At 44.6% G+C, this 23,062-nt stretch overlaps 1 protein-coding gene across 3 annotated transcripts in view; it reads right to left on the reverse strand.

The window, feature by feature from the left end:
- The window catches only part of LOC137518287 (mitogen-activated protein kinase kinase kinase 3-like), a 200,423-nt gene that overhangs the window by 87,088 nt on the left and 90,273 nt on the right, over window positions 1-23,062 (reverse strand). For all 3 annotated transcript variants that reach the window (XM_068235937.1, XM_068235936.1, XM_068235938.1), the window contains exon 3: window positions 17,506-17,591. In XM_068235937.1, coding sequence (XP_068092038.1) covers window positions 17,506-17,591 — 86 coding nt within the window. The remainder of the gene's footprint in view (window positions 1-17,505; window positions 17,592-23,062) is intronic.

Genomic DNA, 23,062 nt, shown 5'->3' on the forward strand with positions numbered 1-23,062 from the left:
TGTTAGGGATAGGAGAAGTTAGGAAGGTTTCTCAGACAGTACAGTGTGTGAGGGAAATTGCTGTTGCTGAGGTAACCAAAGAGGTGCTACAGAGCCCCCCCCCCCCCCCCAACACCTTAATCTATAGTTATTTGGCTTGCAATCACTGCCATGTATCCCCTTTTCTTATTTCTCTCTGCTTCAAACACAATAGGGGAATGATAGCCGAGTGAGTTGTGCGCCGTCTCTGACACTGCGCCCTGAGGCGGGAGCCTCGCTCGCCTCTGCCTCGGCCCTGATTCTGATACTGGCCTTGTCTATCATTAGTTTAGTCACAGGGCTGGAAATGGGCTTACAAGCTTGTAGTATGTAAAAAGGTAGGCATTGTGGATGCTGATATGTGGGCAGATTAGAAATACACTGGTTGATATGATAATGGCAGCTCGATGTTTATGGCAGAAATCCTAAGTGAGGTAAAAAGAGCTTTTAATGTTTTAATAAATTGCCTAAACCAGAGCTGCACACACTTTTTCAGCTGGAAAATTACGAACTGAAAATGATTTACCAGGTAGAATCTACCTACAGATGCAAGCCACACCTGCAGCACATGCACAGTGGCTGTCCATCAGTGATTACCACATGCCACACCTGCAGCACATGCACAACGGCAGTCCATCGGTGACTACCACAAGCCACACCTGCAGCTCATGCACAGTGGAAGTCCATCACTGATTACTACAAGCCACACCTGCAGCTCATGCACAGCGGCAGTCCATCAGTGATTACCACATGCCACACCTGCAGCTCATGCATGGTGGCTGTCCATCAGTGATTACCACAAGCCACACCTGCAGCTCATGCACAGCGGCAGTCCATCAGTGATTACCACAAGTCCCAACTGCAGCACATGCACAGCGGCAGTCCATCAGTGATTACCACAAGCCACAACTGCAGCACATGCACAGTGGAAGTCCATCAGTGATTACCACAAGCCACACCTGCAGCTCATGCACAGTGGCAGTCCATCAGTGATTACCACAAGCCACAACTGCAGCACATGCACAGTGGAAGTCCATCAGTGATTACCACAAGCCACAACTGCAGCACATGCACAGCGGCAGTCCATAAGTGATTACCACAAGCCACACCTGCAGCACATGCACAGTGGAAGTCCATCAGTAATTACCACAAGCCACAACTGCAGCACATGTACAAGGGCAGTCCATCAGTAATTACCACAAGCCACAACTGCAGCACATGCACAGCGTCCGTCCATCAGTGATTACCACAAGCCACACCTGCAGCTCATGCACAGTGGCAGTCCATCTGTGATTACCACAAGCCACAACTGCAGCACATGCACAGTGGAAGTCCATCAGTGATTACCACAAGCCACACCTGCAGCTCATGCACAGCGGCTGTCCATCAGTGATTACCACAAGTCCCAACTGCAGCACATGCACAGCGGCAGTCCATCAGTGATTACCACAAGTCCCAACTGCAGCACATGCACAGCGGCAGTCCATCAGTGATTACCACAAGCCACACCTGCAGCATATGCACAGCGGCAGTCCATCAGTGATTACCACAAGCCACAACTGCAGCACATGCAAAGTGGCAGTCCATCAGTGATTATCACAAGCCACAGCTGCAGCACATGCACAGCGGCAGTCTATCAGTGATTACCACAAGCCACAACTGCAGCACATGCACAGTGGCAGTCCATCAGTGATTACCACAAGCCACAGCTGCAGCACATGCACAGTGGCAGTCCATCAGTAATTACCACAAGCCACAACTGCAGCACATGCACAGCGGCAGTCCATCAGTGATTACCACCAGGGCCGTGGAGTCGGTACAAAAAACTCAACTCCAACTCTGACTCCGACTTCTCAGTTTATGAAACCACCGACTCCAGGTACCCAAAATGGCTCCGACTCAGACTCCTCGACTCCAATTCCTTAGTCTAATACTTACCAGGGCTGTGGATTTGGTACAAAAATCATCCGACTCTGACTCCAACTCCTCAGGTTATGAAACTACCGACTCTGACTCCAACTTTGATTCTAGGAACCCAAAATTGCTTTGACTCCTCGACTCAGACTCCAATTCCGACTCCACAGCCCCGATTACTACAAGCCTCAACTACAGCACATGCACAGCGACAGTCCATTATTGATTACCACAAGCCACACCTGCAGCTCACACACAATCCATTAGTGATTATAACAAGTTGCCAGTCAATTCCATGCATATCATAGTGTCCTTCTCAGTAAAGGGGCCCATACACTTACCGATTTTCCCGCCGATACACAGCCGATTCGATCACTGTGATCAAATCGGCTGTGAAATCGTCGCCTAAACGCTGACCGAACAATCGATTTCCGTCCGAAATTTATCGTTCCTGTCCGTGCGGAAGATTTTGCGCGATCGCCAGTGGGTCGGGAGTGCGTCAATAGCGGCGTTCGAATGCCCGACGACCGACGCAATACAGTGGCAATACATTACCTGTTCCGCCGGTGCGAGTCCCTGCTCTCTCCACTGCTCCGTCTTCGCGCTGGGCTCCAAGTCCGGCAGGCTTCACTTCTTCCTGTCTAGGCAGGAAGTTTAAACAGTAGAGCGCCCTCTACTGTTTAAACTTCCCCAGGCAGCAAGTAAAGTAAAGCTGGAGGAGCCCAGACCGGAGAAGAAACAGCGGAGACCAGGGGACTCGCGCCGGCCGGATCAGGTAATGTATAGCTGGCAGGGGCGGCAGCGGCAGCTCCACAGATGGTGAATCAATTTCATGCTGAAATCGATTCACAATCTGTTTGCAGTAAAGGCAGCCATACGATCCCTCTCTGATCAGATTCTCTCTGATCAGAGAGGGATCTATCTGTTGGTCGATCTGATGGCAAATCGACCAGTGTATGGCAACCTTAAGGCAAATAGAACAGTGCTTGTCCAAACAGATTCACAATGTCATGCTTACAATATCATGCTCAGTATCCAGCAAAATTGTAATCAGCTGTAGCACATGATGGTTCTAAATATATGGCTCCCCACCTTGCAACATCATAATAATTTACTACAATGCTGAGCAAAACTTCAGAACAGCATATCGCACTAAGCTCATCCAAGTTACAGAGAGTACGATGCGTATGTCATTCAGGCAGGAGGTGTGGGATCTATCTAGAAGTCCTTTGGGATCTACCAGAAGACCACGATCTACCTAATGGGCACCATAGCTTCCAAGTGTCCCTCTTTGGGAACCCTGTCCTTCTGTCCCTCTTTCTTCCACATTTGTCCCTTTTTCAGGACTGATGTACAGATCTATGTAAATATATTTATTTTTCTACTGAAAATGTGTTTAATTGACTCTAAACTTTATTCCCATCCTTTAAATTTGTATATTTATTATTTTCAATTGTTATTACGAAGGAAAATGAACCAGGATAGAAAGAACCAGTGTGGTTTGAATTATAAAACAAAAATATTTTTCCTAAGAAATCTTTATGGTGACTAGGGGTGTGTCCAGGGCGTGATTAGGGGTGTGGCTTAAGTGTCCCTCTTTCTTATCTTAAAAAGTTGGGAGGTATGCGGTACCCCTGTACTAAACCAACCAATTACCGAGGCTAAGAGATAATTTACATATTGCCCAGCAATCTCATGGTGAACCAAAAAACTCCTGGAGTGTGTAAGTGGCTGAAAGGGACCAAAAAGCCTCCTTACAAAAATGCTATGCAGAACAGAATGTTGCCTTCTTAAAACAGAAGGTATTTGCAAATACCTTTTGTTTTAAGAAGGCAAACTTCTGTTTTGCAAGAGGGAATTTACTGACCAATAATCCCAAAAGTGGTGTGGCATGAATGAATACAGCCAGAAACGTTAATTACCACCCAAAAAATGTATGTGCTGCAACAGTCTCTTATAACATTTCTGCAGGTTTAGTATGCCAGCCGCACACAGGATTCAGTCTTTCACCCTCCTATTGTTGTTTTTCAAGTTTTGCAGGTTTGAATTTGCTTACTTCCCATGAAATGACGCTGAAATCATTTTCCTCTCAGACAGTAATCTCAAGTCAGTCCATCATTCTCTATACAACTCACAAAAACACTTTTATCTCTGTGTCTCTCCTCTTTCAGTTCTGTTATCTGAGGTTTTTCTCCTCAGCACTTAGAAAAACAAGATAGTGTCCCGTGTGGCAACATTAAATTCAGAAATAACATCAATAATTGTGATAGTCTGCTGCTTGTGTTTGTTGTGGGGCTTCCTTTTTCCTCTCCGGCTCTCTGAATTCCTTCAATCTGCCTGCAGACGCTGTGTTATTGTTTTGGGTTAAAGTTCAGAAAGGCTCTTCACTTAATCAAAACAAGAAGGCCTTTCCTCCAGTTTGTCCCCAGACTAGATGACATCTTTCCGCTCTCCCCTGCCTGCCAGAAAGGTTAACAACCGTGTTTTTGCACTGCGAAGCACTTTAACAGAACTGTTCAGCTATTTGTGGAGATATTAGATTTCCGATGTTAATATGAAAAGGCTGTGCAGTAAATAGGCAGCTTCTGCACCTGGGTATGGAATTCTGATATTATTTCAATAGATAGTTTGAGCCTTAAAGAATTTATGTTTGGCAGAAATGTCTACATACTTCTATTTGGCGACCTCTAAATTCTCCAGCACATAAAGTGTTGAAATTTCAAATTTCAGAACCAGTTAAAGTGAAACTGTACTTCCACATCTATTGTAGTAAAATTGTAGTAACAAGGCCCTGATTCTACTTCCTGCTGTATTCTTTTTTTCGCCTGTAAAGGCGACATTCTATTGCTAATGTCAGCACTAATGCACAGTCTTTTCAGCCTGCCTTTTTCAGTCACATCAGCTAAAGCTAGAGTTTACTAAAACAGAGCCTCTGGATCTTAAAGTGTACATGAGACAACGAGTGTTTCAGGCTCCATACTTAACTGGGGCTTCCTTAAGCTACCTTAGGGCCACTCTTCCCTCGCCATCTCCAAGGGTGGCTCCGGTCCCTGGAAATTCAGCCATTGCGCTCCTGTTCCTGAGAGCAATCTGCACCTGTGCAGTAGTACTACACAGGTGCAGAACCCTCCCAGGGTCGGGAGCGCGACGTGGGAGTGATGGAATGATGAAGCACAGGCAGCCAGGCTTTCGGGGTTGAACTCCCAGGGATCGGAGCAACCCGGGGAGGCAGCAAGGACGAGCGGCTTAAAGGAGGCTTAAGGATGCCCCAGGTAAGTATGGAACTTTAGACGCTTCTCATATCAAGTTCCCTTTAATGAGGCTTCCCTCGCTGTCCTCCGTCTACAAAAGTTGCTGACAAGGGTTTGACAGTAATCTGATTGGTGACGCGTACGAGTGTACGAGTGACTCCATGCAAGTGCTCAGTCATGCTTGTGTGAGTGCAGAATGGCCGCGCTCATGCCATGAGAGGAGTGCAACTTTGATTAGCTGAAGGGTCCTTTGAGTGGCAATGGGGGGACCAGCGGACAGCGAGGAAGCCTCATTAGGCTTGGTTGACATATAAATCTGCACATTTCCGGTCCAGTCCTGTCCTGTCAGATTTGCATCAGTTTTACCTCATTGGATTGGAACAGTACACCTTTTATGTGTGAACACAGCCATAGAAACACATACAAAACTGATGCAAACTATCAAAAACTGACAGGACTAGACTGGTCACCTTTTTATTGCTTCCCTCTCCTTACCATCTGTCTTTTAATACATTTTGGCCTTGAGTTCTCTACCAGAATGAATCAGTTTCTTATCAGATATTAGTACAAGGAAGGCTTAAAGAGAAACTGTAACCAAGAACAGAACATCATCCCAATTAGTAGCTAATACCCCCTTTCCCATGATAAGTCTTTACCTTTTCCCAAACAGATCATCAGGGGGCTTTGTATGGCTGATTTTGTGGTGAAACCCCTCACACAGTGTGAGGTCCTGACATCACACTGTGGGAGCCTTGTTGCATTGTGGGAAATAACAGCTGTTTACAACTGCCAAAAATGCAAGCAGCATTTCCTTCCAGTGACATCACCTGCCAGCAGTAAAATGTCGCCATGTGATAAATGTCAGAATGTAAATCAGGGAGAGAAAAGATTTTACAATGGGCAAACACTGACTAAATCATTTAAACATAATTATTGTAAAATGAATTTTATTTTTTTTTAAATTCTTTATTTAAAGTTTTACATAAAATGAAGCACTTTTTTATTACATTATTTTCACTGGAGTTCCTCTTTAAATCTGTCCTTGGAGTGCTATGAAATTAAAAAGCCATTAATTTCTGTGCATGATCTAACTATTGTAAAGCCTGGACTATTGTAAAATTGAAAATTAACTACTAGGGGTATTAAATAAGTGTAAAAAACACATTCTCATGACTAAGATACCTGATCAGAGCTCCCCTTTAACACGGACAGAAAAAGAGAGAGTAGAATCTTCCCTTAACTTATTCTCAGAAAACGAATATCCTTCCTTACAGCAGGCTGTTGCTTTACACTCAGAAGAACAGCTAATGACACTAATACAACTACACATTTCTTGAAAGCATTGGCTTCAGAGGAGAGTGTACCTTTCCTGCTTTCCACTGACACTGAAGTGTGCCTACCCACCTCCTACCACACAGTAACTCTCTAAGGAATATTTAACAGCCCCACCTAGTGTTTCCACCCCACCCTTTAGATTGTAAGCCTCTGGCAGGGTCCTCCAATCCCTAGTGTATTCTACAGCGGGGATCCCCAACCTGTGGTCTGCGGCCCACTGGTGGTCCGCGGGACGCTCCCAGTTGGGCCGCAGGACTGTCCTCTTCCCCCCCCCCCCCTCCCGCCCGTCCCCGCGGCCGCCGCTGTTATTACCTTAGCAGTGGCCGCTCTCCCCTCTCCGGCGCATGTATTTATTCAAGCAGCGTATCTCCCAGCTGCTCTGTGTGTGATGCACAGGAAGCAGCGCTCGGTCACCATAGTAACGGCGATACATATCGCCGCTACAGGTAGCCGCTGCCCTGCTTCCTGCCGCATCACACACAGAGCAGCCGGGAGATACGCTGCTTGAATAAATACACGCGCCGGAGAGGGGAGAGCGGCTGCTGTTAAGGTAATAACGGCGGCGGGGACGGGCGGGGGGCACCACCTACCCATACTGGCTATACCAGGGCACTATACTGCCTATCCTGGGGCACTATACTGGCTATACTGGGGCACTATACTGGCTATATCCTGGGGCACTATACTGGCTATACTGGGGCACTATACTGGCTATACTGGGGCACTATACTGGCTATACTGGGGTACTATACCGGCTATACTGGGGCACTATACCGGCTATACTGGGGCACTATACCGGCTATACTGGGGCACTATACCGGCTATACTGGGGCACTATACTGGCTATACTGGGGCACTATACTGGCTATCCTGGGGCACTATACTGGCTATCCTGGGGCACTATACTGGGGCGCTATCCTGGGGCACTATACTGACTATACTGGGACACTGTTCTGGCTATACTGGGGCACTATACTGGCTATACTGGGGCACTATACTGGGGCACTATACTAGCTATACTGGGACACTATACTGGGGCACTATACTGGCTATACTGGGGCACTATACTGGCTATACTGGGGCACTATACTGGCTATACTGGGGCACTATACTGGCTATACTGGGGCACTATTCTGGCTATACTGGGGCACTATACTGGCTATACTGGGGCACTATACTGGCTATACTGGGGCACTATACTGGCTATACTGGGGCACTATTCTGGCTATACTGGGGCACTATACTGGCTATACTGGGGCACTATTCTGGCTATACTGGGGCACTATTCTGGCTATACTGGGGCACTATTCTGGCTATACTGGGGCACTATTCTGGCTATACTGGGGCACTATACTGGCTATACTGGGGCACTATTCTGGCTATACTGGGGGCACTATACTGGCTATACTGGGGCACTATTCTGGCTATACTGGGGCACTATTCTGGCTATACTGGGGCACTATACTGGCTATACTGGGGCACTATTCTGGCTATACTGGGGCACTATTCTGGCTATACTGGGGCACTATACTGGCTATACTGGGGGCACTATACTGGCTATACTGGGGGCACTATTCTGGCTATACTGGGGCACTATACTGGCTATACTGGGGCACTATACTGGCTATACTGGGGCACTATTCTGGCTATACTGGGGCACTATACTAGCTATACTGAGGCAACTAAACTCCCTATACTGGGGCAACTATGCTAGCTATTCCACTGCACCCTCACCAACCCCCCCCCCCCCCCCCCCCGTGACCCACTCCACTGTCCACTAGGACGCGCATGTAACGTCCCCCCCCCCCCCCCCCCCCCGGGTGGTCCCTGGAAAAAAATTTGGTCAGAAAGTGGTCCCTGGGCCGGGAAACGTTGAGGACCCCTGTGACAGGATCATGTACTCCTGTCCTATGACAGCCTGTACTTGTATTACTGGGCCTACCTAACCAGCCCATATCACACGATCGTGTATTTTGAACAATTTGCATGTTTAACGATGTTCTATGTTGTATAACCCTATGTCTGTCATCCTTGTATCATTGTATATATTTATTGTGCAGTGCTGCGTAATATGTTGGCGCTTTATAAATACAATAAATAATAAAATAATAATATTAATTAATATCTGTATATCTCCACTGGATAGACTGATCCGTTTCTCGTTTATATTATCAGGGTAGTATGGATTAAACAAAATATCATAATCATAACAGAAGAATTCTTGCAAAATGTACTAGTTATTAAATAATTATTTGTCAGGAACCCAAAAAGAGATTTTATGCATATTTCATATCTATATGAGCGAGAACATGAGGAGAGACTGGGTCGTACAAACATAAAGTTCATATAATTAACTCAGTGCAAGGGACACAGATATTTAGAATATATATCTTATCTCATAAATCAAGTTCCCTCTTATTGTTGTGGACAGAAACCCCTCCCTAACAGTTTGCAGTCTCTAAAACATTATTTATTTATTTTTTTTGCTCTGGCTAATGGGCCTTCCAATTAAAAATCTCAAGCAAGTGGTGCTGTCCATGCAGCATCTCAGGACTCTAATTTCAACAAACTGAAAGGACCCCCAGAATCCACACTAACTCCAAAGTTTGGAACAGACAGAAACGTTAAGCAGTGGCATGTGACATCGTAAACATATACACATATTGTACTACACAGTAGTGGCTGAACGGAGTAATGGTTAAAGGCTCTGCCTCTGACACAGGAGACCAGTGTTCGAATCTCGGCTCTGCCTGTTCAGTAAGCCAGCACCTATTCAGTAGGAGACCTTGGGCCAGTCTCCCTAACACTGCTACTGCCTATAGAGCGCGTCCTTGTGGCTGCAGCTCTGGCGCTTTGAGTCCGCCAGGAGAAAAGCGCGATATAAGTGTTCTGTGTTTGTACATACATTTCCTTATCTCTTAAGTTTGTTCCTCTTTAACTACTATATCACCTGACCGATCACCTAATAACACATAAAAAAGGCCTATGTAGAAGCAAAAAGGCAAGCCCAAGCTGTAAATAATGTAGTGTATTTAAATACAACAGGCAGTAGACTTTACAATAAACAATTTAGTGACAGAGAGCCTTAGGCAAATGGTGCTTCCCTGAATCCAAGGAAGCTTACAGCAATGTCAAAGCAGTAAACAGTATTCAAGGAAAACAGTGATGTAATGTGGTAGCTATCAATGCCTCAGGCATTCACTGACAATATAAATATAACTATTGCTTTTTCTCAGCTACTGACACCCCTAGGACAACATAAGCAGGACTCAGCAGCTGAATTCAGCAACTGATTGCACACTTTACAGGTGTTCTCCACTATGCTGAGGTGGGCAAAGAATCCACAGGCCAATCTTCTGGCCTTCAAGAAAGAGCAAAGGCTGCCTAAACAACTGCAATGGACAGTGGCTGGAAAGCTGAAGATTTCAGCTAAGAAATATACGGTAATGCTTCTTTTTATGCTGTTAAAAAAAATGTCCTTATCCTCCTAAGGCTCGGTTCACATTAGAAAAAATGAGCCAAATGGATCCGGTCTCCGCTTCACCGAATCCGGGTGGCTTTGTGCACATTGGCAAATGGATTGTAAAAACTGATCTAATCACTGATGGATCAGATCAGTTTTCACTCTGTTTGCCAGCAAATACATACCTAATGTCAGCTGCAGAGGCTTTCTCTTCTTGCGCTGTGATTACACACCGCGTCATGTGACTATTCACATGACGCTTCATGTACTCACATGACGTGGAAGAAGACGGATGCCTCTACCGCCGGCCTTTAGGTACGTATAAGAGGCCCGGTTCACCCTCGCTCACCCACCCGCCCGGCTGCTGCACGCTCCTGTCGCTTAGGTTCGCGTCCCCACATCCCCCCATCTTCCATGGAATGGTCTGTTTCTTCACAAGTGTGAAGAAACATTCTGTTCCACATTGCCCCAACGTAACAGCAATTTTGTCCAGTTCCATTCCACTGGGCAGAAAGGTATGGAAAATTAGGGCCTGCTACATTTTTTTGGTCCAGGGAATGGAACGTACGGAACGTATCCATACCAACGGACGCATGTGAACGGTCCAATAGGTTAACATTGGATTCTTTCACATCCGTTCCATTTGTACAGTATACGTTCTGGTTACGTTCGGTAAAAACCCCAGATGTGAACCGAGCCTAATGGTGGCCATACATGGTACAATTTTTTCATACAATCTTACCATTTCTATGTAGTATAAGGGTAAATTAAGAGAATATACTGAAATGATAATTTAGGCAGTTCCCTTATATTACATAGAAATGGTAAGATTGTATGAAAAAATTGTACCATGTATGGCCACCATAAGACATATGCCTGTATTGAGGTATCCGGAGATGAATTGTACTTTAATATGTAAAGAGGAACTTAAGCGTAAAGAGGACAAAAATAAATCAATAAATTGCAAAGTGAGAATCATTAATATTTGCTTTGTAATTTGTTTACCGGTATATTGTTTTATCCACAATCAGCCTGCATGTAATCATCTTTACTACAGACAGACATAAAAAAAAAAGACAGCACCAACTGCGATTATTATATAACCACACCCCCTAACAATGCGACAGGCTAAGGCTTCTTGCACACTGCAAGCGATTCCGATTCAGATTCCGCTTTTTAATCAGTTTTTACCTCCGATTCCGATTTGCAGTGTGCAAGGAGCAAACTGCAAATCTGAATCGGAAACTAAGAACAGATTAAAAAGCGGAATCTGAATCTGAATCGCTTGCAGTGTGCAAGAGGCCTAAAAGGTTGGTTATTTTTATAGATATACATCTGCACAGAGGGAGATACTGGTTGCTTGGCAGTTGGAAACAGCTGTTATTTCCCACAATGCAACACGGCACACAGATAGGAAACTCTCAGGACTAAGGTCCTGACATCACACTGTGGGAGGGTTTTCACCACAATATCAGCCATACAGATGTCCTTAACGATCAAGGAAAGGAGTTATCAGCTACTAACTGCGATGAAGTTCAATCCTTGGTTACAGTTCCTCGTTAAGAGTAATTTCTGTTTGTGTAAAAAAATATTGTCATTCACATTTCCTTTTTTTTACAACAGTGTGGGACGGTATTTTTCACAGATGAAATGGTTTGAAAAGCGAAACATGAATGTTCCTGTTCAAACAACACAATTCTGGATTCCAAACTCATCCAAACTTAGCACTTATGATCCTGAACTATGGATTTACCAACACATACATTGCCCCAGCCTAATGTAAAAGCACTTCTCCCCATCTGTAATCACTGAGCCCTAACCGTAACAACTAACCCCCCTCCCCTTCCATAACTTAACTAATATTCTTAAACATATATACAACCCTCTGAAACATATATACAACCCCCATTATACAAGTTACTAGTCCCTTCATGTGCTAGCCATCCCTTCTACAGCTCCTAAACCTCACCCCACCACTAAATCCTCAGAATGCTCACCCAATAACAATGTCTAACCCCTAAAGGTCCTTTTACACTTAGTGTGCGTTTTTTTCCATATATATATATTTTTCAGTTATAATGTGAACTGTGCCATAGGAAAACATAGGAAAACATAGGCATCACTTTGAAAATCAGTGTTCTTTCAGTTATAACTGAGAACAACTGGTTAAGTGTAAAAGGGCACTAAATTTGCCAACTAAGGTTGGCAACTAAGGCCGTAGGGCCCGCGGTCGCAGGGGTCCTAAAGAGGCGGGGGAGGGGCCCGGGGGCTTGGACCCCCCAGGTGTTGAAATCCCCGCAGCGCACTGCGGGGACTGGCTCCCGGAGGCAGAGCAGGGCTACGGCAAGATGGCTGCCGAAGCCCTGCACTACAGACTATTTGTGTCTCCAGTACAGGGCTTCGGGCGCCATCTTCCCGTAGCCCTGCACTCTGCCTGTCAGCGAGGGAGAAACAGGCTGCTCCGCTGCAGGATCGTCGCTGGAGGAGCTGCACGAGGGAGGCTGGCTGCACGTCGGGGAGCTCACATCAGAGGCTGGCCAGGTGAGTGAATTTTCTTTTATTTGTACAGGTTTATTTTCTGGTGACTGCCCCCACATAACGATTATTTTCTGGTGACTGCCCCCACATAACGATTATTTTCTGGTGACTGCCCCCACATAACGATTATTTTCTTGTGACTGCCCCCACATAACGATTATTTTCCGGTGACTGCCCCCACATAACGATTATTTTCTGGTGACTGCCCCCAAATAACGATTATTTTCTGGTGACTGCCCCCGCATAACGATTATTTTCTGGTGACTGCCCCCACATAACGATTATTTTCCGGTGACTGCCCCCACATAACGATTATTTTCCGGTGACTGCCCCCACATAACGATTATTTTCTGGTGACTGCCCCACATAACAATTATTTTCTGGTGACTGCTCCCCACATAACGATTATTTTCTGGTGACTGTCCCCACATACCGATTATTTTCTGGTGAATGCGCCCACATTGCGTTTATTTTCTGGTGAATTCCACCACATTGCGTTTATTTTCTGGTGAATGCCCCCACATTGCGTTTATTTTCTGGTGAATGCCCCCACATTGCGTTTATTTTCTGGTGAATGCCCCCACATTGCGTTTATTTTCTGGTGAATGCCCCACATTGCGTTTATTTTCTGGTGAATGCCCCACATTGCGTTTATTTTCTGGTGAAAGCTCCCACATTGTGTTTATTTTCTGGTGAAAGCTCCCACATTGCGTTTATTTTCTGGTGAATGCTCCCACATTGCGTTTATTTTCTGGTGAATGCTCCCACATTGCGATTATTTTCTGATGAATGCTCCCACATTGCGATTATTTTCTGGTGACTGCTCCCCATATTGCGATTATTTTCTGGTGAATGCTCCCACATTGCGATTATTTTCTGATGAATGCTCCCACATTGCGATTATTTTCTGGTGAATGCTGCGCACATAACTATTTTTTTTCTGGTGAATGCTGCGCACATAACGATTTTCTGGTGAATGCTGCGCACATAACGATTATTTTCTGGTAAATGCTGCGCAAATAACGATTTTCTGGTGAATGCTGCGCACATAATAATTATTATCGGGTGAATGCTTCGCACATAACGATTATTTTCTGGTGAATGCTGCACACATAATAATTATTATCGGGTGAATGCTGCGCACATAATGATTATTTTCCTTCAGACTAGCATCTTGCTACTAATTGCCCTATTTCCTCTGGGTGCTGCGTATGTTTGCAAATTGAACGTGGCAGCCATGCTGCTGGAAAGCGGAATTGATATATCCATGCCATGCACAGCTATAGGGATTCGGATATGTGTGTGCTTCGGGTGTTGCGAGGGGGAGGGCTGTTGTTCCCGGGAGGGGGGGGGGGGCCAGATCTAGATTCCGCTTCGGGGCCCAGAGGTTTCTAGCTACGCCACTGGGCACTAGTATGATTGAGTTGACCCAGCAGAAACCTCATAGGAAAATTCTGCTAGCGTGGTTGGTTGCTGTTTCAACAGTTCACCAATGACATCATCCACTACAACTTTAAGGTTTTAGATAGGTTGTAACAATAACTATGCCCACACTACTTGGCCAGTTAGAACTCTTCAAGTTATGGAGGGTGCTGTGAATGGAGAACTATTCTCTATGAGGCTTCCCGCTGCGTAACCAAAATCATACTAACTACAAGCTTTAAATTAACCAATTTAATCCTATCCTTTCCCTCCCTAGAGCCTAACACTATCCCTTTCATTTAACCTATGTCAAACCCTAAGCCACCCTGTATATGATCCCTACTCTTTGTTTGTTTCTCAATTTACTGTAACCCCTAGTCAAACTGCATACACTCTCAATGCTAGCCACCTACCTCATCCTAACTTAAAGAGACACTGAAGCGAAAAAAAAATTATGATATTATGATATGTATGTGTAGTACAGCTAAGAAATAAAACATTAAGATCAGATACATCAGTGTTATTGTTTCCAGTACAGGAAGAGTTAAGAAACTCCAGTTGTTATCTCTATGCAAAAAAGCCATTAATCTCTACGACTTTTAAAGTCGTGGAGAGGGCTGTCTTCTAACTTTTATTATCTCAACTGTTATTGAACTATTTACTTTTTCTCTTCCAGAGGAGAGGTCAATAGTTCATAGACTGCTCTGAAAGAATCATTTTGAATGCTGAGTGTTGTGTAATCTGCACATATTATAGAATGATGCAATGTTAGAAAAAACACTATATACCTGAAAATAAAAATATGAGAATATTTTCTTTGCTGCTAATTTTCTAGTAATTATTCATAGTACACAACCAATTTACTATATCATATATTTTTTTTCGCTTCAGTGTCTCTTTAAAGAGAAACTTTAACCAAGAATTGAACTTCATTCCAATCAGTAGCTGATACCCTCTTTCCCAGGAGAAATCTTTACCTTTTCTCAGATAGATCATCAGGGGGTCTGTATAGCTGATATTGTGGTGAAACCCCTCCCACAGTGTGATGTCATTACCATGGTCCTGACAGTTTGCTGCTTGTGAACCTCGTTGCATTGTGGGAAATAACGTCTTTTTCCAATTGCCAAGCAAGCAATATCTCCCTGTGTGCATAGAACTCTCAGTAGCATAACATTCCTTACATATCACCTGACAGGACTAAATATGTCACCACCAGTGATACATTAAAAAAATTAAATCAGGGAGAGGAAAGATTTTACAATAGGCAAACACTGACTAAATAATTCATAAGTGAATATTGTAAGAAGTAAGCAATTTTAAATTATTTTCACTACAGTTCCTCTTTAACCCTAACACATGCCTCAGCAAGTTACTAACCCCTTGAAACCTAACCTCTGGGCCCGGTCACACTGGGAAGCTTTGCAGGCATTTTCCAGCGCTTTTGTGGCAATCAGTGTTGTGTACAATGTACCCTATGGGATTGTTTACACTGCAGCATTTGCGATTCCCGGAAATTGCAAATGTGCTGCATGCAGCATTTTTGGGGCAATGCGATTCTCATTTCACTGAATGAGAATCACAAAGCGCAATCGCTGTACAATCACTGCAAAATCGTGAATAGGCCCTTAAAGGACTTACGAGGCCAACGGAGGAAAAAAGTGAATTACCTGTATCGTCGTTTCAGGCACGGAGGACGCCGTCCGCGCCCTCCGTGCCGATCCGCCGGGTCACCCCGCTCATTATCCCCCCTGGCAGGCTTCCGACCCTACGGCCCGGGTCGGGCTCTCCTGCCTCACGAAAGATGGCCGCTTCCTCTGGCCACGGCTACGCAGTCCGCCTGGCCGCGAGTGCGGCTGCGCAGCTCTAGGGCCAACCCCCCCGATCCATGATACGTAGCATGGATCGGGGGGGTTGGCCCTAGAGCTGCGCAGCCGCACTCGCGGCCAGGCGGACTGCGCAGCCGTGGCCAGAGGAAGCGGCCATCTTTCGTGAGGCAGGAGAGCCCGACCCGGGCCGTGGGGTCGGGAGCCGGCCAGGGGGGATAATAAGCGGGGGGGCCTGGCGGATCGGCACGGAGGGCGCGGACGGCGTCCTCCGTGCCTGAAACGACGATACAGGTAATTCACTTTTTTCCCACTGTTGGCCTCGTAAGTCCTTTAACTAGGGTTGGCCCTGCTTAGGAGAACTCATGGAGAAGCATGTGATCAGTTTGATCAGCTGATAGATTTATAAGGCTCTGGTTTGCTGGTCCTGATCATGTGTTAAGCCAGGAAGTCATCACAGCAAATCAGAGGCTTACAAATCTATCAGCTGATCAAACTGATCACATGCTTCTTCCTGAGTTCTCCTAATCAGGGCCATCCTTACCCTTAACCATACTTCTGTTTTACTTCCATTACTTTTCATTTCCCTGACAAGTTCCACTGTGTTGAACCTGAACACCACGGCCACCTATCTTAAAGTAGAATAAAACCCAAAGCTGTTAGTTTTTTTCTGTCTTTGTCCCTGCTAGGGTGCTTTTCTATCGTTTTGTGAAGTAAAATCTTTCCAGCTAGGGCACAGACATTTCTGTGTAAAAAAAAATGTAAAAAGTTTAGAACATCTGTCTGGATCTCTAACATAATTAATTTTCACTTCCTGCCCATAGTGCTGGGGTTACCTCAGAAGGAAGTGGGTGTAAATAATTTCGAACGTCAAGATTAATAACCCTTCCCCGTTATGTCTAAGATTAAAAAACAAGTTTGGGCTTCATTTGTATCGTATAAATGTCAAACAGACAGCTGACATTTCCTTCCAGGCTCTTCAGCATAGCTGTATGAAGCTACAATATAACAACAGTGCTGAAAAAAATAACTGACACACTGACACACTGTATCAACAATCAGAGAAGTGAAAAGGGACACATAGTGCATCATTGTATCCCAAATGTGGCTGATTGGAACTGTCAAGAAACTATGGTGGATGTTTAACAAGCAATGTAGATATGTTTCGTATTAGCCAGCAGAACTGTAGTGAAAATAATATTGTTAGTAAAATTGCTTTTTTTTTTTTTTTTTTTTTTGCGCAATATTAACTTATAAATCACTTAGTTAGTGTTTGCTTATTTTAAATTCTTTCCTCTCCCTGATCTACATTCTATGCACAGAGGCTGATACTGGTTGCTTGGCAGCTGGAAACAGCCGACATTTCCCACAATGCAACAAGGTTCACAGACAGCAAACTGTCATGACCATAGTCATGACATCACACTGTGGGAGGAGTTTCACTACAATATCAGCTATACAGATGTCCCTGATGGTCTGTTCGAAAACAATGGCAACTGCAGAATCAGCTACGGATTGGGATGAAGTTTAATCTTGGGTTAAAGTTTCTCTTTAACCTCCATTATCTAAGCAGAAGCACATAAATATGGTGTTCATAGTCTAGTATCATGAAGAATGTAAAGAGACCATGTACTGAGACCTGTACAGGTAAGAGCTTGTCTAAACAGCTCAAACATGGCGTAATACTGTTATAAAAATCACTACAACAAACAAGTCAAAGTGCAAACAGCACCAGAATCACCTGTTTGTTATTCTTGTTCAGCAATCCTCCACATCTTCCCAGGGCTGCCAGGTCCTTCATGATAAGGTTGAGGGCTTCCTCTTCATCTGAAACAAATAACCACAATAAATTAGCCCGGCTCTCTAGACTCATGACCTATAAGCATGCAGCCAGTCACGGCACGCAGCAGGAAACTGTCACTGCAAACACAGAGGTGTTGAGTTATTGGACTTTAGCCCCTATTAAAACTCCATTCAATGCAAATGCTGTTCTTCAAGGTAATACAGTCCTTGTTACACTCCTAATTTTCCTATTTAGAGTGAACACACCTAGGCCCATAAGCAATTCACTTTTTCTGCTAAGTTTTCTCCTAGGTGATTATGTTTCATCTTCTCTTTAAAATACATGTTCAGCATTTCACAATTAAAAAAGTACCTAAAGTAGGTGAAAAAGTACTATCATAATTATTTTCTGTATTTTCTTGCTTGCTAGGGGTTTAAAAGACATTTTATTGACAAGGTGTGAAAATATCAACTTGAAGAAAAAAAACTCAGGAGAAAATGTGAATTGCATATGAGCTACTTTTTCTCTCGAGTTTTCTCCTAGGAGATATTTTTCTATCTTCTCTTTAAAATAACTTTTCAACACTTTGCAATTGAAAAGGTATCAAAACACAGGTGAAAAAGCACTACCAAATTTATTTTGAGTATGTTTTGCTTGCTGGTGGTTTAAAAGGTATTAAATTGATAGGTTGTGAAAATATCACCAAGGATAAAACTCAGCAGAAAAAATGAATTGCGTAACACCTATAAAATCCAGCAAGCAAGAAAATACTCAAAATAATTCTGATCGTACTTTTTGATTGACTTTTTCAATTGTAAAAAAATTAAAGGATTCAACAGCTAAACTATTATTTAAAAACGGGGGGAGCAGACAGGCTGTTCTCCTCCATCCCCCTTTTTTATATGGTAAATCCTCCACCATTCCTAAACACAAAAGGGTAAGAGAGTCCTGCTCTTGTGAGATTACAATCTAAAGGAATGGGGGGGGGGGGGGGGGGATAAGAGGTGGAGTAGTATACAATATTCATATCTAGAGGCAGTGTGCTTTTAGGTTATCTAGTAGGAGTACAACTTCAGAGGTCAAAGGGGGTTTGGCCTAAGGTAGAGCATATGCTTGTAGGAAAAAGTGAGTTTTGAGGGAACGTTTAAAGAAGATATCAAAGGTTGTAGAGTGACGGTTGTGTTGTGGAAAGGCATTCCGGAGGAGGGGTGAAGCATGTGAGAAATCTTGTATATGTGAATGGGAGGAGGTGATTCTAGAGGAGGACAAACAGTGCAGATCTGAGTTAGGTTGGCATCTGGAAACTAGTGAGCAGATGTACAGGGGAGATAAATTGTGGAGAGCTTTGAGTGTTATGGTTAAGAATAGGTCCGTTGCAGATCGGATCAGTTTTAAATGGATCTGTTTTTCTTAACTCCCCCCCCCCCTTTTTTTTTTCTTCCTAAAAATGCCTTTTTTTGTACCGCAGCATACGTTTTCAGTCCGTGGAAATGCTTGCCCAGCTGTGCGGGGGGAGGCAGCCGCCATGCTGGAGGGGTATAGCTGGCAGGACGCCCCCCATCCTCCCTCACCTGGGTCCCCTGTCCCCTCTACCCCTCCAGCTAGTTTCCAAAACTTGTTAAAATGTATAATGGGAGAGCAGAGAGCTTACCTACTCCTACTTCCCCCACTATGGTTCATGATCCGGTTCTTTTTAATAAATTGATTCAAATGAATCAATTCATTGAAAAGAGCCGAACTTCCCATCACTACACGTCACTGCCTGCAATGCCGCCCTCTATACTTCGGAGGGTGGCATTGCAGGCAGTGACACTAGTTATGGGAAGTTTGGCTCTTTTCAATAAATAAATTCATTCGAATAAATTCATTAAAAACAACCAGATCATGAACTGAAGCGGGGGAAGTAGGAGTAGGTAAGCTAGCCGCTTGCTCCCATTATACATTTTAACAAGTTTTGGAAACTAGCTGGAGGGGTGGCGGGGATGGGGGACCCAAGTGAGGGAGGGACGCCCCCCTTCCCCGCTGACCGCTGCCACCCCCGTCCTGCCAGGTGAATCCCCGCCAGCATGGCGACTGCCTCTCCCCCCACAGGATCCATTTCTGTGTCCAAATCTGCCTGTGTAGAGGGGGTCCGTTTTTTCCATTGCCTGCCACTACCCCTACGTGTATCAGGATCCAGATCCGTTGCGTGAAAATGCAGCAGATTCGGACCTTCCATTCAGGTTTTAAAAACGGGTCCCCGCAAACGCAGACGGATCTGTTTTTTGTTTGAGTGAAGTCAGCTGCTATTTTTAACATTGCTATCCCTGACTCCGGTTTTGATCAGGATTTAAAAACGGAGCCACGGATACGTTTCCGGACCTAGTGTGGACCAGGCCTGAGAGTTTGAACTGGTCCTCTGGTTATTGCTAGCCAATAACGAGCTTCACAGAGAGAAGCAGCAGAGGATTAGCAAGAAGAAAGATGTATGAGTTAAGCAGCAAAATTCAGTACAGATTGGAGCGGTGCCAGTCTGATAGTTGGTAATCCACAAAGTTGTATGCTTCAATAGTCCAGGCGAAATACTATAAGAGCATGTACTAATATTTTAGTAGTGTTCTGAGTGAGAAAAGGCCGGATGCAAGATATGTTTTTGAGTTAGAGATGACAGGAGCTGGTTAGGGACTTAATGTGAGGAATAAAAAAGAGAGAGGAATCAAATATTACCCCTAAGCACTTTGCTTTGGGAACTGAAGTTATGGGGGTGTTATTAACATCTATTGTTATATCAGGCAGAGAGGTGGACAGAGACGGTGAAAAAATGATTAGTTCTGTTTTACCCCTACTAAGTTTAAAGAAGCAAGAGGTCATGAAAGAGTATATAGCAGACAAGCAGTCAGGAACACGTGTGAGGAGGGAGTTAGGGTCTGGGGCCCAGAGCTACGGTTGTGTACGAGGAACTGTTACAATGTACGATTATTTATCAAACCAAAATGACATACAGTATTTGCAAAAAACATCAACACGCAGCATTTTTTGCCAAAGGCAAAGGCAGGAAATAGATTGTCAGTAGGTTATGCAACATTACTTACACCAGACATAGTGAATGGTTGGTATCCTCCCACCCAGACATGTTCAGAGCCAACATTATCATAAAAAACCCCACTCATGCTCATAACACAGAATTACGCAAGTTCAATCAATTTACATCTGAAGCAGTAAAGTACTTGAGATATTTGCCTACGTGATTTCTGGAACTTGGTAGGAAAAACAAGGCTGATCACTTCCAGAAATGGCCAGGCGTCTGTTGCATAAATTATCAAAATTGTTTTATACTTAAAGGACCACTATCCCTAAAAACTGTACATTTAAAATACACATTTATAGGAAGTACATTTCTCCCATAATAAAATGTACTATAAATTACTTTTCTCCTATGTTGCTGTCGCTTACAGTAGGCATTCAAAATCTGAAAGATCTGACAGGTTTTGGACCAGTCCATCTCCTCATGGGGGGGTTTTCGGAATTTATTTTATTCTTTTCAAAAGCATTTCCTAGAAAGGATCTATACAAAGATACCAGCCAACCTCCTTACCCGCTCGCGCACTATTCTGGCAGTTGGACTGAGCAACTGCCCTTTAAGAAATGCTTTCGAAAATAAAGAAAACCCTGAGAATTCCCCCAAGAGGAGATAGTCTAGTCCAGTGATCTGCAAACTTGGCTCTCCAGCTGTTAAGGAACTACAAGTCCCACAATGCATTTGCCTTGAATCATGAAGCTGACAGACTCCTGCAATGCATTGTGGGACTTGCAGCTCCTTAACAGCTGGAGAGCAAAGTTTGCAGATCACTGGTCTAGTCCAAAACCTGTCAGACTTTTACAACTTATTGAAAGCAACAGAGATGTAGGAAAAAATAAATTTATAGTGCATTTTACTCCAGGCTACATGTACTTTTTATACAATGGCATACACATGCATTTTACATTTAACAGTATTTACGATAGTGGTCCTTTAAAGCCCTAGTTCCCACTATGGGATGTTTCATTGTTAGCATCGGTGAATGAGGACTGTGCCATTACTGACCCGATTTGCATATTTAAAGCTGTTGTTCCACAGAAATCTGGTTTTAGAAAAGTCTGCGAACAGAGGAACTGAAAACAATGTCATGAATAAAATGGCTTATTTTTACAGTATTACTTTATTAATGCATTAGGCCCAGTGCACACCAAAACCGCTAGCAGATCGTCAAAACGCTAGCGGTTTTGGGAGCAGATATTTGGCCGGGTGCACACCAAGCGGATTTTGTATGCGATCCACCAGCCGCATCAGCCAGTGAAAACGCTTGGCTATTGTATTTCAATGTGTGGTGCACACCGGCGGTTTGAGGTTTTTTAGCAAACCGCAAACGCGCAGCAGGAGGCGCGTTTGCGGCTTGGCAAAAACCTCAAACCGCCGGTGTGCACCACACATTGCAATACATTTAGCCAAGCATTTTTCCAGGCGGATCACTCCAAAAACCGCTCGGTGTGCACTGGGCCTTAGTCAGTGTTTGCCTATTGTAAAATGTTTTCTCGCCCTGATTTACATTCTGAAATGCATTGCAGCAGGTGACGAAAACCTTTACTGCTGTCAGGTATATCATTGAGGAAAATAAGACTTGGTCTCCCAGAATGCTCTGGGAGGAGAAATCTGAATATCTAAACAGCCTAGGTTGTAACATCACTGGGAAGGTGGGGCTAAACACCAATGTACATATAGGAATTGTTTCTGATGCTGAAACTAGAATAATTAAAGTTAAATGGATATCCTAAATAACTTACTACATTCTACTATATGTCACTACAGTGCCTCCTTATTATGTATAGAGCTGCCAGCAGAGTGAGAGTTTCATTCTCTACATAGAGAAATGACCTGACCCGAACCACCTCCTCCCCCTGCTCTCCTGTGTGCAGGGCCATCACTGTTGTCACAGCCAGGGCACTTTCTAGGCTATAGAGCTCTCAGAATCACATTCGAGCACACTATTGTGATGCGATAGCTAGCAAATAGTGCCCCCCCCCCAATAGATAGCACCCCCCCCCCTCCCGCCGTTATTTGGCCAGAGAGCTCCCCTACCCGTTATGTGTCCAGAAAGGCCCCCCCCTCCCCCGTTTGGTGCCAGAGAGCCCCCCTTTAGGTGTCCAGAAAGCACCATCATTTGGTGGCCAGGCAAGTGAAGTGTGGTCCGGTGTTAGTCGAGGAGCAGGAATGCAGACATCAAACCAACAAACTGGGACTTCCGGTTCCGGCACCCGTGAGGTAGATGTGAGTGTGGGGAGCTCCTGAACGCCGCGGCCCACGGAAGCAATTTTCCCAGCACAAAGCCTGCCATCACTCCCGCGACAACCTCCGGGCACCTCGGAGACCCCCCGGGCGCACATAAAAAAGCGGATGGAGCGATATCTTACACGCTCCGAGAAGAAACACCGAGGAGATCAGGAAGGGGAGGGAGCCAAGATGGCGGGCGGGAAGACGAGCAAGAAGGCCGCTAAAACG

Source organism: Hyperolius riggenbachi, chromosome 5 (genome assembly GCF_040937935.1).
Source record: "Hyperolius riggenbachi isolate aHypRig1 chromosome 5, aHypRig1.pri, whole genome shotgun sequence".
NCBI classification, from domain to species: Eukaryota; Metazoa; Chordata; class Amphibia; order Anura; family Hyperoliidae; genus Hyperolius; species Hyperolius riggenbachi.